This window comes from Equus quagga, chromosome 2, assembly GCF_021613505.1.
Source record: "Equus quagga isolate Etosha38 chromosome 2, UCLA_HA_Equagga_1.0, whole genome shotgun sequence".
In the NCBI taxonomy this organism is placed as follows: Eukaryota; Metazoa; Chordata; class Mammalia; order Perissodactyla; family Equidae; genus Equus; species Equus quagga.
Genome location: NC_060268.1, coordinates 17,029,869 through 17,051,272, shown reverse-complemented (window position 1 = coordinate 17,051,272; position 21,404 = coordinate 17,029,869). Strand labels below are relative to the sequence as shown.

General features: G+C 39.4%; 1 protein-coding gene across 3 annotated transcripts; it reads right to left on the bottom strand.

Moving 5' to 3' along the window:
- Positions 1–11,096: 11,096 nt before the first annotated feature.
- On the bottom strand, positions 11,097–20,273 carry DTD2 (D-aminoacyl-tRNA deacylase 2). Of its 3 annotated transcripts, none has more exons than XM_046655439.1 (3): positions 20,124–20,273; positions 17,013–17,082; positions 11,097–12,682 (listed from the first exon to the last, which is right to left on the bottom strand). In XM_046655439.1, exons 1-3 carry the CDS (start codon positions 20,232–20,234, stop codon positions 12,357–12,359), a joined length of 507 nt encoding a protein of 168 aa, XP_046511395.1. In that variant the 5' UTR covers positions 20,235–20,273; the 3' UTR covers positions 11,097–12,356. The 3 variants fall into 3 exon arrangements, with proteins under 3 accessions (XP_046511395.1, XP_046511396.1, XP_046511397.1); XM_046655440.1 differs by having other exon boundaries at positions 20,166–20,247; XM_046655441.1 differs by lacking the exon at positions 20,124–20,273 and adding an exon at positions 19,572–20,105.
- Between the last annotated feature and the right edge of the window lie 1,131 nt (positions 20,274–21,404).

Below are 21,404 nucleotides of genomic sequence, written 5' to 3'. Positions count from 1 at the left end.
AATCCTGAATGGTAAATAATTGGAGAAAGTTGGGTTTGTAGAAGATGCCTAGATATTTTTCCCCAGAACAAAATGTTTAAACTTGAAATCTAAAACTTCAAAGGAGAGGCTATACTAAAATTATATATCACTTCCAGATCATTTCCATTTTCCTTCATCTCTCCTAAAAAATATGAAGCCAAAATTTAGTATTTTCATTTTATTTATGTCACCATCTTTTTCTGTATCTCTCCTAAACAATATTTAGCCCTAATTAGTGTTTTGGTTGTATTAACATCCCTGCTCTCTCTCAATATCCTTTGCTTCATCTCTGACAAAAGACATTCAGCCAATTATAACTCCATTCACATTTCTTCTCTCACCTCCCTGCAATTCTTGTGTACTTCTTAATGCTCTGTCTTCCTCATTACATATGTCTCCCTAGCCACTTTTTCTTTCCTCTGCTCTCTCTTTCCCATACAACTAGCTTGCTGATTCTCCTTCTAAAATACCATCCTATTGCTAATAAACTTTACTATACTGTTAAACTTTCCCTAACAATTGGGGTTTTTTTGTTTTTTTTTTAGGAAGGTTAGCCCTGAGCTAACATCCACCACCAATCCTCCTCTTTTTGCTGAAGAAGATTGGCTCTGAGCTAACATCCATGCCCATCTTCCTCTACTTTATATGTGGGACGCCTGCCACAGCATGGCTTGATAAGCGGTGCATATGTCTGCACCCGGGATCCCAACTGGTGAACCCGGGCTGCCAAAGCAGAGTGTGCTAACTTAAGTGCTATGTCACTGGGCTGGCCCCCCCCCAACAATCTTTTGATTTCTTTGTTGTAATGGAAACCTGACTTCCTCCTGACCACACAAGTTCCTTTAAGAAAGTGATTCCTATTTCAAGACCAGGAAATGAAGCCGACATTCCCCTGGCTTTATACTAGGGTTTTCAGACTATGCTTCCTCTTGCCTCCTCTGAAGTTCACATCCTCTTGAAACATCACTCTCTCCCCATCCTTATCTCTGCCTTATGCTGACCTTCATATCACGCTCTTACAGTGATTAAAGATTTGGGCACAGGGCTATGGATATTTCTCTCTGTTCTGAGTCTTATCATTCCGGGTTACTTTTATTGTCCAAATGACGTAGTCATCCAACATACAAACTTCAATTCCTTGACACCCTCCATTGCAGCTACACATTCCCATGGCCTCATCCTAGACCTTGTTATCACACAAAATGGTTCTACTCAGAGACCTCACTCTGTGACCAGTCTTTAATCTTTCCACATCTCCCACTCTTACTGTCTTTATACTTCTCCTTCTAACTTCTTAAGAGCACTAGTCTTCTTGGTCTCTTCCCTCATCTAGTCTGTTAGCTCCTTACTGATTTTACTTTTTTTTATCCTTTCCTTGTCCAGTTTGGTTTGTGAGGTCAGTTGTTTCAATCACTTTCTTACTAGCACTCCCAATTCCTTCCACTCCATGACCTTAATCACTCCAGCTCCTCTGCCAATCCCTGAATGTGGATCAACCCAACCATCTGCTTTTTCTGATCTGCTCTTGGAGTGCCAAGAAAATTGTGCAACTGCATTTTCTAACTTGCTGCATTATTTATGATTTATAGCCTCAGCTAGTTGGCTCACTTACCCGTTCCCTAAAGTGGCTCTGTCAAACATTCACTACTGTCCTCCAGCCACTACCCACGCCATCTTCCTCTCTCGCAGATGATCAAGCCTTATGTTTTACAGCAAAAGTAGAGGGCATAATGTCTGAACTGCATTAGAACTCTCCTTTTCATCCTATACTCAGCAACCTTTTCCTCTCATCTCAGGGGATACCCAAAGTTTTCCAAAAGCATCCCTCCACCTATTCTTTTGATTGGAGATTTTGCTCCATAAGGCTCTCTTCTTCTTTCTTCAATTTTTATACTTCCTCTTTCTCTAAAAACATGCTCAGATTTTTGGGCATCAAAAAAAAAAAATTCCCTTAATACTGCCTTCCTACAAAACTACAGCTCTTCCATTTCCTTCATCCCCAATTGCTTGGAAGAGTTGTCTACATTTATTCTATTTTCTTAAGTCCCATTCAATCCTCAAGATATTTGGCTTACATAATTCTAAGAAACCTGCACTCAGTAACATTCATAGTAACCTTCTAATTGTCAATCCCAATGGCTATTTTTTCCCTCCCCAAAGCCCCAGTGCACGGATGTATATCCTAGTTGTAAGTCGTTCTAGTTCTTCCATGTGAGCCATGCCACAGTATGGCAACTGACAGACAGGTAGCATGGTTCCACCACCAGGAAATGAACCCGGGCTGCTGAAAATGTGAGAGCCAAACTTTGACCACTGGGTCATCAAGGCTGGCTCCCTATGGCTTTTTAAAAGTTCTTCCCTATTTGACCTCGCTACTGGATTGGCTATTGTTGACTACAACCTACTTGAATAGAAATTCTCCCTTCTCTTGGATTCTATGACATCATTCTCTTCTAAATTTTCTGCTACCTCTCTTCCCACCCTTTGTCAGCCTCTTGATGGTATCTCTTAATCTGCCTGTTTCTTAAATATTCAGCTTTCTACTGTTTCTTATTTGACATCTTTTCTACACACTCACGTTTAGACAACGTCATCCACTTTGGTGACTTTTTCTTTCTTTTTTTTTTTTGATTAAGCTTAGCCCTGAGCTAACATCTGCCACCAATCCTCCTCTATTTGCTAAGGAAGACTGGCCCTGAGCTAACATCTGTGCCCATCTTCCTCTATTTTATATGTGGGACGCCTGCCACGGCATGGCTTGGTAAGCAGTGCGTGGGTCTGCATCCGGGATCAGAACCAGCGAACCCTGGGCTGCCAAAGTGGATTTTGCAAACTTAACTGCTATGCCATCAGGCCGGCCCTCGTGACTTTTTCTTAAGTGTATAGCTTGGTAGTTGAAGTATACTCACATTGTTGTAAAACAGATCTCCAGAACTTTTTCATCCTGCATGAGTGAAACTCTATACCCAATAAACAACAACTCCCCTTTTCCCTTCCCCTCCAGCCCCTGGCAACCACCATCTTACTTTCTGTTTCTATGACTCTGACGACTTTAGATACCTCATATAAGTAGAATCAGGCAGTATTTTGCTTTTTCTGACTGGCTTATGTCACTTAGCATACAGTCCTCAAGGTTTCTCCATGTTTTAGTATGTAACAGGGTTTCCTTTCTTTTTAAGGCTGAATAACATTCCACTGTGTGTATATGTTGCGTTTGTTTCTCCATTCATCCTTCACTGGACATCTGGGTTGCTTACTTCTTTGCTATTGTGAATAGTGCTGCTATGAACATGGGTGTGCAAATATCTCTTTGAGACCCTGCTTTCAACTCTTTTGGATATATACCCAGAAGTGGGACTGCTAGATCACTTGGTAGTTCCATCGTTATTTTTTGAGAAACCGTCATACTATTAACTTTGGTGACTTTAACAACCACACATGTGCAGCTAACTTCCAAATCTACGTTCTCTGCTGCAATCTCTCTATCTCCTGAAATATATAAGGATATGAACCCACAAAGGAAGAGAACGCATTTTATCTTTATAACCTCTGTGTTTCCCAGTACTGGGTATAAAGTAGATTCTAAAAAACTTCTTATTTAAAAGACTATGCCTTTTGACTTCTGAGTGCATTTAACAAAGAACTCCTAGGAGAGCTAAAGTCCAATATTTTCTCTATTGATTACTGTGTAATTCAGGATGAATCACTGTTGTAAGCTTAATGGTAGGCACCTTGAAATATAGTTATCTTTCTGCTTATAATGCCTACCACTGCTTCACACATACTAGGTAGTAAGTATCTGGTTAATTAAATAATCTCAAATATTAATCAGAGAGTAGCAGTGGCACAGTATTGAAATGCTTGCATAATTTCTCTTTCTTATTTCTAAATGAAAATATCAAAGAAAAAAGAGGAGAAAATATGGGAATTAATACGCCATTACTATACTCCTACACAGGTTTTAACACAAATACAAATATGTGGGTTATATACTGAATGAACTTTATTCTGATCATATGACCTCAGTAAATAAGAATCTGTCAATAAAATTTTTGGAAAAGCTTAGTAAATAGCAAATTTACAACACCTCCGAAAAACAGTTAAAAAAAAATCTTGTTGTAGGATTTGGACACTCATTATTATTATATATAAGGTTATAGCAAGAACACCTAAATAATATTCTGAAATCATCATGAAATTAAAATTACGCCCAGATTTACAATGGAAAAAAAAGCTGTCCAACATCAAGGTGATTGAGGGCACAAAATTTAAGCCTTGCTCAAGACAATCAGACGCTTTTTCCTTTCACTAGTAAATACAGCTTTAAAACTTGCAGTAATGTCTGCCAACTCAGAGCCCTGAGAAAATAAGTCACTTTCTTTGTAAGAAAGAGAAGAAGAGAAAAAGAATATTGTCAACAATGTAAAAGGAATGCAGAGTGGCAACAGCTCCAAGTGGACCTGGCAGACTGCGAACACTGGAATCACCAGGGAAACACAGAGCTATGAATGGGCAAAGGGCTGAGTGAAATGCCTGAAGCTCATTCTATGGTTCAGCGTTTAAAAACCAAATGAAAAGTCATGAAATGCTGGAAGACTTTAGTTATTTTGATGAGCAACTCACATACTAGTTGAATTAAAAGAAACAACTGTAGGTCAAATGAATACAAACCTAAACATTTTTTTTTTGGTTCCTCTGATTAAAGTTTAATCAACTCCTTCTAATTTACAAGATTCCATTTTCAGAGTTCCACAAAATGGTAGAGCTGGACAGGATCTCAGAATTTGTCAAGTACAATTCCCTCCCTTTTAGGATGAGTCCCAGAGGGACTGAGTCATGCTAGCGTAGTCCATCGGAAAGCTGAGACTCCAAAACGAGCCTCTTGACTTCTAGCTCAGATATTAATTACACTGTACAATCAGTTCTCAGATGCTAGTCTGAGGAGGAGTCACAGGTGGCAAAGAGTGACTGTTAAAATCCAGATTCCCAGGCCTCTTCTCAGAAACTCTGATTCAGAAGATCCAGGGTGAAATGGGGGCCTTTGCGTTTTTCACAAGTTTTCCTAGTAATTCAGATTAAGGTGGTCCTCAGACCATACGTACTTTGATAAACTGCTGGAAAGCTAGACAAGTCACAGGGTCATTTAGAGACAGGCTCTTCTCTATTCTTAGGTGCAGACTTCCAGGGATAGTTAACTAACCTAACCAGAAGGGTGGAAAAAATATTTCTCCCATGAACCATCATTTGCGACCTTGCTTTAAAGATAGGAAGGCACACGGAGTAGAGAGGCATTCTTATGAAGTAAGTATAGTGAACCTAGGGCGTATGGGTGACATGAAGCAGGCTCATACACAGCCTGGGCTTCAGAGAGGACGAGCCAACCAGCGGAGGCAAAAGGGGAGGAAAGAAGAGAGATAAACTAAAAAACCCTTGACAAACAAAATAACCTCATTCTTGGAATGGACAGATGGGGAGATAGATATCAAAGCAAATCAAGCAAGATGCTAATCGTAGAATCTAGGTGATGGGTATGTAGGTGTTGACTCTACTATAATGTTTTCAACTTGTCTGCATGTTTGCACCCACTCCCCCAGTTCTTGAAGCCTTAAACTCCAGGACACCGGTGTTTCTACTTACTTCTCCCACTTTCTCCACTTATCTGTCTGATCTTTCTTTCCTTCGCCAATTTTTCCTCTTCCTTCTGTTGCTCTAACTTTAGTTGGAACTCAAATCCTTTGTTGTTCTCTACATCATCTCTCTTATAGATCTTAATTTTCAAGATGATACTGAAATGTCAATGCTCACACAACTAGGTGAAGTCTATTCCAATTGCAATTCCCCCCAGTACTATTTTACTCTCTTCGGCGCCTCTAGTTTCTCTGTGTTCCGGGGAACTGTCTTAACAGCCCAGTTACATTGTAATCTCCGTAAGGCTAGGAACTGCTCTTTCTTTTTCAGTGAGCCTCTTATACTTACAGAGTAGGCACTCAGTGAATACTGGATGATTCAATCTTATTTACTTCTAGGGCTTCAACTATCACTTTTATAAATAAGACTCTCAGATCTATGCTCTCTCTGCCCTAACAAGTCTGCTGGACATTTCTACTTGGATAAACCTTCAGGTCCCTCCAACTCACGTTATAAAATGTGAATTCATCTTCTCCAGTAATCCATACGTAAGACTTCAGAGTGATTTTTGATTCCTCCCTTTAGCCCCACAACCAATCAGCTGCCCTTAAGTGTATCTGTCTTCAAAACACCTTCCAATATCTCCAGTTATGTTAATTTCCACACCCACAGCCACTACTAAGTTATAAGTGAGCCCTAATCCCCTAGGTCTGCACTACTTGAAAAAAATCTGTCTTCCTGCCACCAAATTTTCTTCTTTCTGTAATCCTTATATGCCAACTGTCAGGTCTGTTCTCCTAAAAACTGTTTTAATTACGTCACTCTTCTCTTTACAAAGCCTTTAACGTCACCTTCTTACCTATTAGTCCAGACACACTTTGAAATGCCTCCCCCCACCCCTTGTGCCTATAGAAATTCTACCCATTCTTCAAGGGATGGCTCAAGCTGCCAAGCCTTGTTTAACACAGGGATTCACCACTCCAGCCAGACTCCAGCCACGCTTCTCCCTCTGCTGCTATTCTAATGCTCATAGATAGTATCGTCCAGATATCACTGATCACATATTACTAGTATATTTCTGTGTCTACCATGTCCCCTACTAGATGGTAAGACCCTTTGTAAGGGTCCTATCTTGAACAATTCATATTTCACACAGCCCCCAGGTCCACCGCTTACCTGCAGATTCTAAAGATTACAACCTTTAAGTGGAGAGCAACTATCCATGATGTAGTATTAAGCAAATGTTAGAAGAATATTTTCAACATCTGGCTTAAAAATGGCAAGTATGCATACAATGAAAAGAAATCAAAGCTATGAAGACTATCTGAATGTAATCAGGAGAAAAGATAATGCAGGCACTGAGCAAGCTAAACTTTGAAGATGATCATATCTACTCATAAAGGGAATTACCTTAGGGCTGCAAAGTAAATTAAAAGAATGCCGGGAGTAGGAAGCATGCCTTAGTTTATGTACCTTAGTACAAAGCTAAGTAAACAATATCTCAAAGTTGGAGCCAAGGATGGCATTTTTACTAGTATGGTCAGACATTCCCTAAAAAAAACCCCATAATTACTTTCCCAACCTCAACTGTTTTTAACAGCATTAGCTAATGGTTCTCAGATACTGTTACACAGGGTGTGATGCATTACACACAAATTCGTCTTCCCATATGCAGAAAAAAGCTGACGTAATAGGTCAAATTTTATTAAGCTTCTTAGGAGAAAAATGCTGGCTAACCCAGTGCAAAGAATTCACTCATATGGAAAAGTTTAATAAAAAGTAGAGTCACATTCATCATGAAGTTGGCTATTTGTGATGCATACCACAGAACTGCTTCATTTTTTAATTAAATATAGATGGGTCTTCATAAGGCTTGTTGCATCAAAATTCATATTTATAAACAAAATAAAGATATTTTTAATTGGTCCATAAAAAGTTTCTTTTACAAAGGACTCAAAGACAAGTTTTCTTAAGTGAAATAGTTTTTCCCTTCTGTTTTTAAGAACAGCTTGCTTTTTTAGGTATAGAGCTATTACACAAAACAGTTATACTATATTAGGAAGATACTATTGAGTGACACAAGAAAATACAGTGACCACTCTGATGTAATAAAGCAATAAAATAGAAACAGCAATGCCCACATTTGTGTTGAGACCCAAAAGTCCTTCATTTTGGCTTGTCTTTACTTTTTCTGGTGTTATCTATTGTATTAAAGCAAGGAGTAGCTGATTTAAACTTGCTTCCTGCACATCGCAACCTCTTGCTATTCCTTAAAGGCAAAGAAAACTATGTGTGAGGTGCTAGTATAACCGAGCCAAAATCAAGACTATTCTGGCCACCAGCATATCTCCATATTAATTCAGGTAATATGTGCCAAGAATTATTGAGCATGGACAACATATGGAGTGCTATGGAAGCACTGTGAGAGATAAAAAATATTGATACTATATTATGTATGCTATTATATTATCTCTGCCCAATATTATTTATACTCTTGCAGTCAAGACTGACCAATATGAAAAATTAAAGCCAAAGTACTCAGTCTCATAAGACACATCACAGCGTCAAGAGCGGCACAACCACAATGCCAAGGAAGGTGGAGGCAGGAGAAATACTGTGAGGTCAGAAGAGATTGACTTGAGCTAGATAGTGAATGATGATGGTTTAGAGGACAGCAGGGGGCAACTTAGGTATGAGCATGACCTAAGAAAAATACAATCAAGCTATACTGGAGAATTTCTATAGGGAAGTAATGGGAGAAAAGGTTAGAAAGTTGCCTGGAGCCAGATTAGAGAGCCCTGATACCAGCCTTAGAAGTCTGGGCTTCATTCTGAGTAACAGTGGTTCTGGAATTCCAGTGTACACAAGAAGCACCTGAGGGAGACCGGTGACTAAACTTTTAACTCCTAAGAGTCCAATTCAGTAAGTTTGGGATGGTCCCAGAGAGCCACATTTTTTTTTTTTAAAGATTTTATTTTTCCTTTTTCTCCCCAAAGCCCCCCGGTACAGTTGTATATTTTTAGTTGTGGGTCCTTCTAGTTGTGGCATGTGGGATGCCACCTCAGCATGGCCTGATGAGTCGTGCCATGTCCGGGCCCAGGATTTGAACTGGTGAAATCCCTGGGCCCCCAAAGCTGAGTGCACGAACTTAACCACTTGGCCATGGGGCAGGCCCCCGAATTTTGTTAAAGGTTAGGCTCCCCAGGTGATTCTGGCACAGGTCCACTGGCACACTTTGATACTCTGCCCTAGGACCAAAGATTAAGAGTCTTTTTCTACCTCTACCAATTCTTGCAAATTTTACCTCAATTTCCCAAAAGCTCGAAAACACCTAACTGCTAGGCGCAGAGGTCTCTCCTCGGTTTTTGTATTATCCAGTTTTTTTTCAGTATTTGGCACTGACTTCGTCACTGTTTACATCTTGAAAACTATCTTCTGTTAGTGCATTTTTCTGGTTCTCTCTACCTCTCTGATCCCTAGAGTCCTCTGGCCTCTCATACGTTGCCTTTTCTTTATGTTTTCTCAGAATTCTGACTTTGGTCCTCTATAGTTCATTCATTGCCAAGGAGTATGGAGATCTTTAGAAGCTCAGAAGTTTAGACTTTGTCCTGCAGATAAGAGTTATAGAAGATTCTAAACAGTGGAGTATCATAGAGAAAGGGATAGTCTATGAACATTACCTTGGCAATGGTCTGCAAGAAAGTATTAGCGATTGGGAAATAGAAGTAAGGGAGAATAATCAGACTATCAAAATAAACAGACATGTAAAGTCATCACCAAGGTGTGGCTTCAGAACGAAAATGCTACTTTTCCAGTAGTCCTTCCCTTTCAGCAACTAGTCTCAATTCAATAAATCAATAGGCAAGGCACTTCTAGATATACTAGTTTCATTACCAGGTGGGGCTTTTTAAAAATATAAATTTAACCATAACAACACATCGGGTCTCTGCAATGTTAATTATAGAGCAAGAATTTGATGTTATTGTTCTCTTAAAACACCAATGTGAGTTCTTATTCTCTAAAACAAGTGGCACAGGATTCTACAGTATTTGATCTTATGTTTGATAAGCTTAGTTCTTTCATTATGGAGTCAATAAATCATCCTTAATACAGATATTATTCGTAAATGACATGGCTTCTTTTTGCCTTGAACTAACGAAAGAGTGGTAAAAGTATGTTTATTTTACTTTCTATGAGTATACTCAAGTTATTAATGCTACACTCATTGGTACTTTGGATCTTACAGTATTTTCTATAATGGAATCTATGAAGTTTCTAAATGAACAGACAAAATAGTATTTAGAAATGATAATTGAAACATTCCAGAATCTTAGAAAAACAGAGGCAGAAAGCACCCAAATTAGTTGCAGCCCTACTGCCATCTAATTTAGTAAATAAACCAATTTATTGGCTGTTCTTTCTCAAGAGATCCACACTGGGAGATGCTAAGCTTTTATCAAGATCAACTTCAACTTTAACAACTCACACTACAAGAAAAATGGGGAAGATGGAAATTACTTCTCCCTACTGTGTGATCTTGGGAAAATTATTGTAGCATTATCTTACTTTCCAAAGCACTATCCTTATTATATACTGTGAAGATAAAACGAGATCTATTGAAGGTTCTTTGAGCACCTCGGGCCAGAAGAGCTACAGAAACCCAGGGTGTAGTCATTTTGACATCAGCTATTTCTCTTGCCTTTTCCTCTTGTTCTAGTCTCTTTGCAAATGAAACTAAATTGGCCATCACCTTCTTCTTAATAACCCTTCATGTAGTTGAAATTGCTATTCTCCACAAGTACCTTAAGTAAATTCTTTTTAAAGAAAATTGCCTGAACCATAAAACAGCAATCTAGGGCTGTGAGTCAGCATTTCACCTAGACACAAAATCAAAGTAATTTAAAATAGGTAACAGGCGGTCTTTTTGAAAGACATATACATCTCCTTGGAGAAGCTTTGAGAAAATTGGAGTTTGCAAGTTTATGAATAGTTTATTACATTTCAATAAATGTATCGTGAATCAATAAAGCAAAAGTTAAGGACAATGAGCTCATTACCAAGCCAGTTATTGATTTTCACGTTCCAAAATAGAACAGTGCAGGAAGGATACAGAGAAAATAGGATTTTTTTGTAATAATAAAAATTTTAAATATCTTAGGAACACAGACATGAAGAGATGATAAGACACAGGAATTTTCAGCCATGTTTATTCAAGTTAATTTCATCTTTTTGGTAATTAGAAATATTATGTGGTTTTTACTCTTAAAGATATCTTTTTAAATCAAGTCTGAGGAGTTTGCAAAAACTGAATATTACCTTTTATTCATTTATTCTTTCAATTTCTTATATCTCTTCCTCTCTTGCCTTTGAAAAGTCTACCTTATTAGCTTCTGCTTAATAACCAGCTTAGTCAGCTCAGGCTGTCATAAAGAATACCATAGACTGGGTGACTTAAACAACAGAAATTTATTTTCTCACAGTTCTGGAGGCTGGAAGATCAAGATCAAAGTGTCATCATGGTCCGTTTCTGGTGAGAGTCCTCTTCCTGGCTTGTAGATGGCCCCCTTCTCACTGTGTCCTCATGCGGTCAGGAAAGAGAGAACAAGCTCTTTGGTGTCTCTTATAAGGTTACTACTCCCACTATGAGGGCCCCATTCTCATGACTTCATCTAACCCTAATTACCTCCCAAAGGTCCCATCTCCAAATATCATCACATTGGGAGTTAGGACTTCAACATACGAATTTTGGCAGTGAGGGGTTGGGGGGGGGTGGGCGACAACAACACAAACATTCAGTCCATAATATTCACTAATAGAAAAAATGACATCGGCTCCAAATCTGGAAATGAACAAGTCAACTTGTTTTCAAAGAATTCCAGTAGAAAGCTTCCCTTTTTCTTCCTTTTATAGCAATACAATTCAACAAGAAAGGAACTTCCTAAAAAATTTATGAACTAACACTAAATTCATGAAGCAGTAACTTTCAAAAACCAAAGACAGAAAGTGAGACATACACTGGTAAAAAACTAAGAAACAGAATATTAACCTATTGGTATATTAAATAAAAACAAATTTTAATCCCCTATATTTTGTTCCTTTATCAACTAAATGTTTTTAAAATAATTTGAAGCACTTGGATGTCCTTGGAAAGCAATACTATAATGCACAATAACATTTCTGTATTATTACATTTTCACAGACATTAAAAGGAATAGTAAATCTCGTATTCTTTCACTCAAAATGTGTAAAACCGAAACAGTAAAACAAAATTGATAAAATTATCATCAGTTTGTGCTGGATTTTATCTAATTTTAATGAAAACAGTTATTTTTATTACATATTACATACATTTAGGGGTATAAGAAATATATTTCTCTATATTTTGCAGAAAATTCTTCATTGCAAAATACTTAAATACACCTCCCTAAGATCATTTCCACAACGATCATAAAATGAATGGAAAGCATTTTTCAAATTTCTGGGTGAAGTGTAGGGGAAAGCAGGATGAGAAGTGACTGAGATCCAGAGTTCAGGTGCCTTGGTAAGGTCATCCAACTAGCAGGTTGCAGAGTTATGGATGGGACTGAGGATTTTCTTGTCCAAAAATGCTGCAGATTAGTGTATTCAAGACGAAGGGGAAGAAAATCTAATTTTAGTCTAGATCATTTTATACCAGAAAACAGCCATAGAAACTAACTTTTACTATTTCAAAACTCAATTAGGTGTGTGTATGGTCCATTGGTGTCCAACTTTAACACCTGCCTGTTCCCGTAAGTGCCATGTTTCACCACAACCCCAGCTTCTGCACACTTGCTGTTAGCAGCTAATTCTTTTTCACAGAGAGCCACAAATTGGGAATAAAGTTCTAACCCATCTTCTTTTCCCGAGTTAGAGTGATACTGCATGTTTCTTCCTTTTACTCTCCCCCCAAGGGTGGCTTGAGGGATGATAAGAACGTTGCCAGGTAGATCCAGTATAGAGACGAGCTTGCCGTTTTCTGTCTCACTTAATTTCACGTTTAACAGTGTACTAACTGGGCGGAGAAGAAAAGGGAAACGTTTTGAAGTGAAAAACAAACATGAAGAAAACCAATAATCTTCTAGTCAGCAAATCTCATCTTTAAAGCTCAGTTTGTCAGCTCCTGCTTTTTACTCAATGTCTCTACTTAGATTTTAAAAATTGCTTCACTAAGCTGAATGATCTAAGCATGAAAAACAGGGCAAATTTCACGCAGAAAATGGCACAACGTTTTAAATCTGACTTGGCAGTTAAGATCACTTAAGTTCATCCAGAAAGGACTAAAGAATTGACTATATCCTGGAACCTCAAAATACTGTTGTCTCAGGGGGATGCATGAGAAGATTTTGCCTTCTTGCTCCTTTTTATATTTCATGAGCAAATCCCATTGGGAAAAGACTATGACAAATCCTCCTCACACCAAATTCTGCTTTATAACAAAGAATATTAAATACAAATCTTAGTGCATTTGTTAGATTAAACTTAGTTGCCTAGAGTTCTATGCAGAGACAAAAGTTCCAGGTTCAATCCCATTATAAACGAACTGATTTTGTAGTTTCAGAATCTCAAAGGCACTGCTAACACGGACGAATCAGTTTACAAATATAACCCATGAGAGAAGGGTAAAGGTAAAAGCAAGAATCATCAGAAATTTATTGTTACAACTGAAAAAGTAAATCAAAAGGTATAGAGTTACTGGCATTATCTTCGTATACATACAACACAACATGGTATTATTTTTATAGAATTTATGAAATTATACTCTTACAGCTAATGTGTCAACACCACTATAAACATCTATGTGTAGCTAAAAATCTAAACTTAGAAAACCTTTACATCTCAACATTAGCCATTTTCAAAACAATAAACAAGAGAAATACCTAATGTAAATAGCCTTAGGGTCTTCCTACCTCTATAAAGGGTATAAGTAACCTCTGCTTGTAGAGAATAGTCCTGAGAGGACAAACGGTAAAAGAAACTATATAAACCTCACACTTCTGCCCAATCAGCCTTGAAAAGGTATGCCTTCGGGTGGGGTAGTCAACGGCTTCAATTATTAGAGGGTCTGTAGTCAAGATCAGCAGGAATTCAGTATGGTTGCCCCCCTCTACAGGGAATGAACCTGGTAAAAATCTGTGAAGGTGAACACCCAAATGAATTCCTAAGCTATGTATTAAGTGCTATCAGTTTTCACTTAACTGACATCTATTTTAAAATTCCTCTAATTTTCTCTATTACAAATAGGACTTTGCTATATAGCCAGCAGTCCTTACTGACTGCTTCTAAGGAAATTGTAACTCTCCAGAGCACTTCATTCCAATGGAAATCACTATGCAGCTATCTGGCCTCTGACTAGTGATAGACCAAAGAGGCAATTTCGGAATAACAGGCCATAGAGGTGATTAAAATTTACTATACTTCCCCACACCTCCCTCTACTGGCTATAATTGAGAATTCAATTAATACTCTAGGTATACAGATATCAGTATGTAGAAGTAAATATAATAGAAATACAAGTGTCAGCAGGTAGAATTAAAATGAGACAATGAATTAATGGCACGTTGGAAACGGAAAGATCCTAAGACAGATTGTCAATCCAGTATCTCTAATGATGTATATGGGAAGTTATGCTTTGACAGGTCCCTGGATCTTGGCCCAATTATACTGAAGATGAATTGAGGAAGAGTCTGCACATCTCTATGTTAACCTTGCTGTTTCAGACTTTATGGCCATAACTGGTTGTCATATTCCCAAGGTACCAGTGCATGATGTGATTGGGAAGATCTGAATCCATGCAGTAAGTATGAGGTGGGGGTTAAGAGAAGCCCATCACACTGGCTTACTCTGCCCCCTGGAGTAGTAGAAAGTATAAGCTAATGCCATCAATAATAGATGGGCTTATTTTGCTTACAACTCACACTAGCAGAATGTGACTCTTAAGAATCATAGTTCTTTACTGAGAATCATGATATTTAAAGCTTTGTGTTAGACTATCCATTAAGAGAGTTAAGGTGGACCTCCTCAGTGATTTTTTTTTTTTTGTGAGGAAGATTAGCCCTGAGCTAACATCTGCTGCCAATCCTCCTCTTTTTGCTGAGCAAGACTGGCCCTGAGCTCACATCCGTGCCCATCTTCCTCTATTTTATACATGGGACGCCTACCACAGGATGGCTTGCCAAGCGGTGCTATGTTCGCACCAGGGATCTGAACCGGCAAACCCTGGGCTGCCAAAATGGAATGTGCACGCTTAACCGCTGCGCCACCAGGCCGGCCCCGTCCTCAGTGTTTTTAATTCACCACAATCTATGCATGTATTCAAAGTGAACTCAGATAGCCACATGGAAGCACACAGAATTTAATTACTATACAACAAAACGCAGCTTGGATTTGGTTGGTTCATTTCATCTTATTATGATTAAGATCCATTTAAGAATATATGAAACAACTTCAGGAAGTCAGTCTTAAGTCACAATGACAAAAATTCTCTTCCTAATTTTGAAGGTTTCTACTATACTATTTATGGTTAAGAAAGATTTAATTCAAGGCAAAATATTAACTCAGGAAAATGGACAGAATGTCCAATACTCAAGCTTTAGGACCTGGCAAATCATCCTCTCTAACAGGCACCCTCATTTCATTTTCTCCTTAAACCCTTCAGAGATCCCTATTATCCTCCAGACTCAAATTTCAAACTATTACAGTTACTGGCTTTCCATCTTCACCTACTGCAGTTTCTTCCTTTTTTTCTTTTTTCAGGGAAGGATTCACCCTGAGCTAACATCTGTTGCCAGTCTTCCCCTTTTCTCCCCTCACTCCCCAGAGCGCCCGAGTGCCTGGTTGTATATCCTGGTTGTAAGTCCTTCTCGCTCTTCTATGTGAGCACCACCACAGCATGGCAACCAACATGGTGTGATTCTGCCACCAGGAAACAAACCCGGGCTGCTGAAGCCGTAAGAACACAGAACTTTAACAACTAAATCATCAGGGCCCGGTCTATCGTAGTCCCTTCTTTCTTTTTTTTTTTGTTTTCTTTTTTTGTTTTTTTTTTGTTTTAGAGGAAGATTAGCCCTGAGCTAACATCTGCTGCCAATCCTCCTCTTTTTGCTGAGGAAGCCTGGCCCTGAGCTAACATCCGTGCCCATTTCCTCCACCTTACATGTGGGACGCCTACCACAGCATGGCATGCCAAGCGGTGCCATGTTTGCACTCGGGATCCGAACCGGTGAAACTCAGGCCACTGAGAAACGGAACATGTGCACTTAACCGCTGCACCGCCGGGTGGCCCCATTGTAGTGCCTTCTTAAGTCTAGTTTCCATCCTCTGACAAAGTTGTCAACATGTTTGATGTCTCGGTATAAATTCCCTCTAGGAGCTTTAGCCTTTTGTCTAAGCTGTTCCTCTTCGGGCTATTTACCCTTGAGTTCCACTACCTGAAGCTCTTCTGGGTTAACTTCTGCAGGCTTCAACAACCCATTTGTATAATTTATATTTCTTATTAATCAGACAATGGGTGTTGTTCTCTACTAATGAAGAGAATATAACCTGTCTCCAACCTTAGGGATAGCTCCATATTTCAAGCTTTTTTTTTTTGGACATAATTATTATATCGAATGCTCTTGAGAGAGTATATGATTTGGTTTGGTATATCTGAACCTATGGCATTATAACAAGCAATGTGCAGTGCTATGGACTGTCCAGGATACTGCAAAGCTGCAGGCAGGTGAATTTATTCATCAGAGATGCCTGAACATTAACTCTGCTTTCTCTGCCCCTGGAGGAGGTGTGCCTGTGATGACACTGAGGTTGGTTCGAGAATCAGGAGAACCTTATATTTATACACATTTCCAACAAAGAAGTGCCATATAAATGGTTAATGTAAATTCTTCCATAATAATGATGTAAGCCTGAGCTGTCTGGATTTGAAGGGATCCACATCTTATACATACAGTGTCACCCTACAGGCCCCTGTCAGGGACTCTGGGAGGTAAGGAAACTATATTAAGAAATACAGCATCTGTTTCTCCCTATGTGGCCACCCTGCTTCCAAAAATTTCTGTACCCTTGGCTGAATCTCAGTGCATTGTCTGTCTTTGTGTGTGTATACGCCCTTTGAAACCAATCTAGAAGCCAGGTGAAATGCTGCAGATGTTTTAAAAGAATTCCACCACACTTGCTTACTTTAAACTTTGGAAGAGGCAAATAGCCAAAGCCAACAACAATACACCGAGTTAAGTCATTTATAATTTACATACCAGGACAATTCAAGATTGTGCTTTTTGCCCCTCTGGTTCATTTATCTATCACTATTCATTCTCATTCTTAAAAAAGAAACATCAAACACATACCCATCTTGGGAAGAAGTTCTTTATCAGCTCCCTTGAAAAAGCACACGTAGATCACTAATGCTCTCTGAACCTATGAGAAATTACCACAACTCAGATTAGAAAGAAACCTCTATAAAGAGACACAGAAGTAAATGAATAAAACTTCACAGCTGTTAGAGGTTAAACGCAAAGGAAGATAAGTTTTTACAAGAGATTTCATTTCTTAAATATGTGAGGAAACAATCTTTTTCAATATTGAATCACCTCAGTTATCATTTCTTTCAAAAATTAAAATGCAGCCAACAGCAGTGAAGACCACAAGTTAGACCTTCAAACATTTACTTCTAGTCAAAAACTTTAGGACTATGAACCAGCCTCCTACCCCCTCAGTCAGTCTGATAGAAACATTCACAGTGCAGGGGCCCAGTTACTCAACGCCAAATGAATTCACATCGTATCAGATGTGGCTCATGGGTAAGCAATAGTGTGACTGCTATCTTTTAACATTATCACTCTTTATTCTTCTTAATCCATTTATTTGCCAATAGTGAAAATAAGGATCTGATTCTACTTCAATAAATTCCAAGAAACTGTCCAATTATTTTTTGTTATTGTTGTCAGTGCTTTAAACAAACATAGTGATTACCCTCGGAAACTGCATTTATGATGTTAAGCTTTACACGACGAGGCTGTCTGTTAGGAATGTAAGCTTATTTATTTCATCTAATGACTTGGATATTTCTTTATTAGCTCTTGTATGACAGAGACTATATGGAAAAGAGACACTTGATAAATGATTTTGATTTTACTGCTGAATGAATCATTACATTTTTTATTTTGTAGATTAACCTTGCTGAGTCCGAGACCTATTATGAAGATGGAATGAGTTAATATTTGTAAAGTGCTTAAAACAGTGCCTGGTTCATAGTAAGAGGTATATAAGTGCTCATTAAGTGAGTATGTTAAAATAAATTTGAGGGCTGAAATACAATTTATTTTACATTTTAACTCCCAAAGCACTTTACAGGCTGCTTTGTACATGACAGGGACTAAATTTATCTGTTGAGCGCATGTAAGTTCAATGGTATCTTACAGGCTGTATGTGTTATCTAAATAGTCTTCCATGTAAATATAAATGCAGCTCTGCACGCACATCTATCTGATTTACCTGGAAAAGAAGCAATTTTAAAAAGTGTAACTGTGCTTTTGGAACAAGCAAAGGCCTCTAATGCACACCCATAACCAGGAGCTGCCAGGTTGAACGACACGAGTACCACTGTCCCAGGCCTCTCCATCGGCATTGTTTCAGCAGGAGCCAAAATCTCAAGCACATTCATAGCTGGACACTTGCAATGTCAGAATTATCTAATTATCTGCAGAAACAGACACCTGTTCTTCTCACTCGCCACACTACCTCCTCAGTACAGTATTTTGGTATTTTCCTTTAGTGTATTCCAATAATAGATCTTAAGTTGTGACCTACAAATTCCCCTCTTCAGGTCAGAATCACTTTTCTTGTAACTTCTTTTGGTAAAAACCATTTCAAACATATAGGAAAGTAGAGATCAATCTCACTGTAGCTTAAAAAAGTTCATCTCCCAGGAAGAGAAACGTTAGCCTGTGACAGCAAAGGGTTAAACGAATGAAACTAAGAACACACAAAGCAACCTTCAAATCTTTTAACAATGTTTTTAAAAAATTAGAACTTTTTAATAATAGAATAGGGAAGAGGATGCTTGAGAAAGAGGAAAGAATTTACTTTCTCACTATCTAATTACTTGTCAGCTCTTTACACTAATTGAGCCATGTGTGGGAGTGGAAGGGAAAGCTTTAAAACAGCTTTTAAAGTTTATAAACACAAACTGATACTGTGAAAGACAGCAATAAAATATCTGTGATTTTGCTTAAGGAGATGTGGCATGAAGAATATAAAAAGACAAGCAAGGAAGAAATCGAAATGATTAATAGTTTGAGATTTATAGTCCCATGAGGCGACTACAATAGGCAATTCTTTGGATAGGATGGCAAATATAAAAAGAATATAATACCAAATAATGTTAGAGGAATCACGACCTCAAAATAAGGCAATAACAAAATAAGAAACATGAATTTTTGAGAAGGAAAAAGGGAGGGGAAAGTATAGGAATGTTTATGTCTATAAATATTTCCAAATTAGCAAAGGGTAACACTCTGATTTAAGAATAATTACCCACACATCATAGTTTATGGGTACTATGTAAAATAATGACTAGGATTGCGTTAAGGAATTCTAGATCTGGGACCGAATTCGGCAAACGACTGAAGGAGATGCTCCCAAAGTCTTAATTATGAACTAATATTTTTCTTCATTTCAACCAAAAATAAGTCAGGGGCCGTAAAGAACATTTTAATTTTTTTTTGCACGGAGTGGCAGCAGGCTGTCTTAAAAAGGCTGTTGGGCAAGTGGAAGGAAATCATATTGGTGTAAACGTTTTTAATTCTTTGCAGGAAATGTGTTAGATAACAATGCAACATTTTTACAAAAGTAGCGTTTCTAGTTGGAAATAAATCAAAGTCTTAGAAGTTCCTTGAAAAACAGACCTGTTTCGTGGGAAATCTCATTTCTATGCTAAAACCTAGCTGCAGTCAACATAGGAGGGAATTCGACGGGATCTGGAGCACAAGGCAAAACACATCGTGAACGTTTGCAACAAATCTAATCTACAAGCTCGAACGAGAGCAGCCACGGCCACCCGCAGCCCGAGCAAGGCGAAGGGCGCGGCAAGGCCTTTGCTCTTTAGGAGCAAAAAGTGTGAGATAATCAGGCCTCCAGGTCACCGAGCTCAGGTGGCAGAACGGCGAGAGGAGGTTCACTTCCCGCGGTCCCAGGCAGGGGACACGCCCTCTCTCCAGGGTAAGAAGAGGGAGAAGGCGCGGGGTCGGCAGGGCAGGACTGAGGACACGGCGCAGCGAGGCCGGGCCCTGTGGGTAGCGTCGGGAGGGCGGCCGGAAGTCCCGGGGCCGCCCACAGCACGTGCCGCGCGCCACGCGGCAGGTTCGCAGGGAGACGCGGGGGGACGAGTCACCACGACAAGGCGGCAAGAACCGCCCCTGCGCGCCGGAGGCTGACTGGAGCTGCGGGGCCGACGTTACCTCCACCCACTGGGCCGCGGCGTCCCCCTCGGCGGGGCGTACTTGCAGGCGGGCGTGCAGGCACTGCTGCAGGAGCGCCCGGGCCTGAGGTGTCCGGCCGCTCTCGGCCATGGCGGAAGCCGGCGCGCCGGTCCGGCGGGTTCAGGCTGCGCGCCGCGCAGGCTCCGCCCCCTGCGCGCAGGGAGGAGGGACACGCTGACCTCCGTGGTCCCGCCCATAGGGGCGGGGCCTCCGTCTAGCTCTCGGATTTCCCGGATGTGTGGTCCTCAAAGACGGAGTACTAACCCCTCTACGGAACCCGCCTGACTGTAGAAGGCGCTCGGTGTATACCTCTAAACGAGTGAAAAGACTCATTGGATCTCTACCTTACGAAACTTTTGAAAAAACATTTTTCAGCTCGGAAAACAGGTTTTCAGACATTGAAAAAATTTAAACCTGCTGAAGTCCATATTATGCCCATTATGAAGATAGGTAAATAGAATGAGTCTATTGAATCACAAAGCAAGCAGAGATGGAACTAAAAGCTATAAATCTTTCAAAAATTTGCTTACCCCAATCAATAAAACAAGGCTGCCTCTTCTAGCAGAAATGCTATAAATCATTCTGATCTCGCAGTTGCTGGAAAAGTGTTGGTATGCGACATGAATACACTTTTGCAGATCAATTCTTTAGAAATATCCTCGCCAAAAAAAGAAAATGTGTTTGTTAATAAATTTCTTAACCTCCTACTAATACAAAAATAAAATGACATATTCTAATGCATGTAATGGTATTAAATTCTGTGATGTGTTTCCTGTAAGTACATATTCAAATGTAAATAAAATTAAACAAGGGGTTGATTTTCTTTCCCACATAACATATTCCTTGAACAGGCATCAGATTAGCATTCTTTTTCTATGGGTTTGGAGGATTTAGACCACGAACAATAGTGTTACCCTGATTGCATTACCCAGGTCATTGATTTGGGCTCAGTTGGCACAATATGCCTATACATTCGAGTCTGTTGTTTTAGAAGATGACATCACTGACAGTGTTGCTATCCATGCAAAGTAGTGTGACTGAAGAAAATAATCTATGCATAAGCAATGGTCCTTTCTATACGAAATTGAAGCCGGCTGTTTGGTGGTTATCTCGCAGGCTGCCTTATACTCTTTGTAAAAATGAAAAGCAGGGGCCAGCCCCATGGCTGAGTGATTGAAGTTCTGCCCCCTCTGTTTCTATGGCTCAGGTTTGCAGGTTCGGATCCCCAGGCACACCTACTCTACTCATCCACCATGTGGT

Bases quoted from the DNA above. Each gene is read 5' to 3' on its own strand.
- DTD2 (XM_046655439.1), bottom strand. From the start codon at position 20,234: ATGGCCGAGAGCGGCCGGACACCTCAGGCCCGGGCGCTCCTGCAGCAG. The intron at 17,083-20,123 runs GTAACGTCGGCC...AATTTCTCATAG, and splicing joins CCGCGGCCCAGTGGGTGGAG to GTTCAGAGAGCATTAGTGAT. The intron at 12,683-17,012 runs GTATGTGTTTGA...TTCTCCGCCCAG, and splicing joins AGAACTTCTTCCCAAGATGG to TTAGTACACTGTTAAACGTG.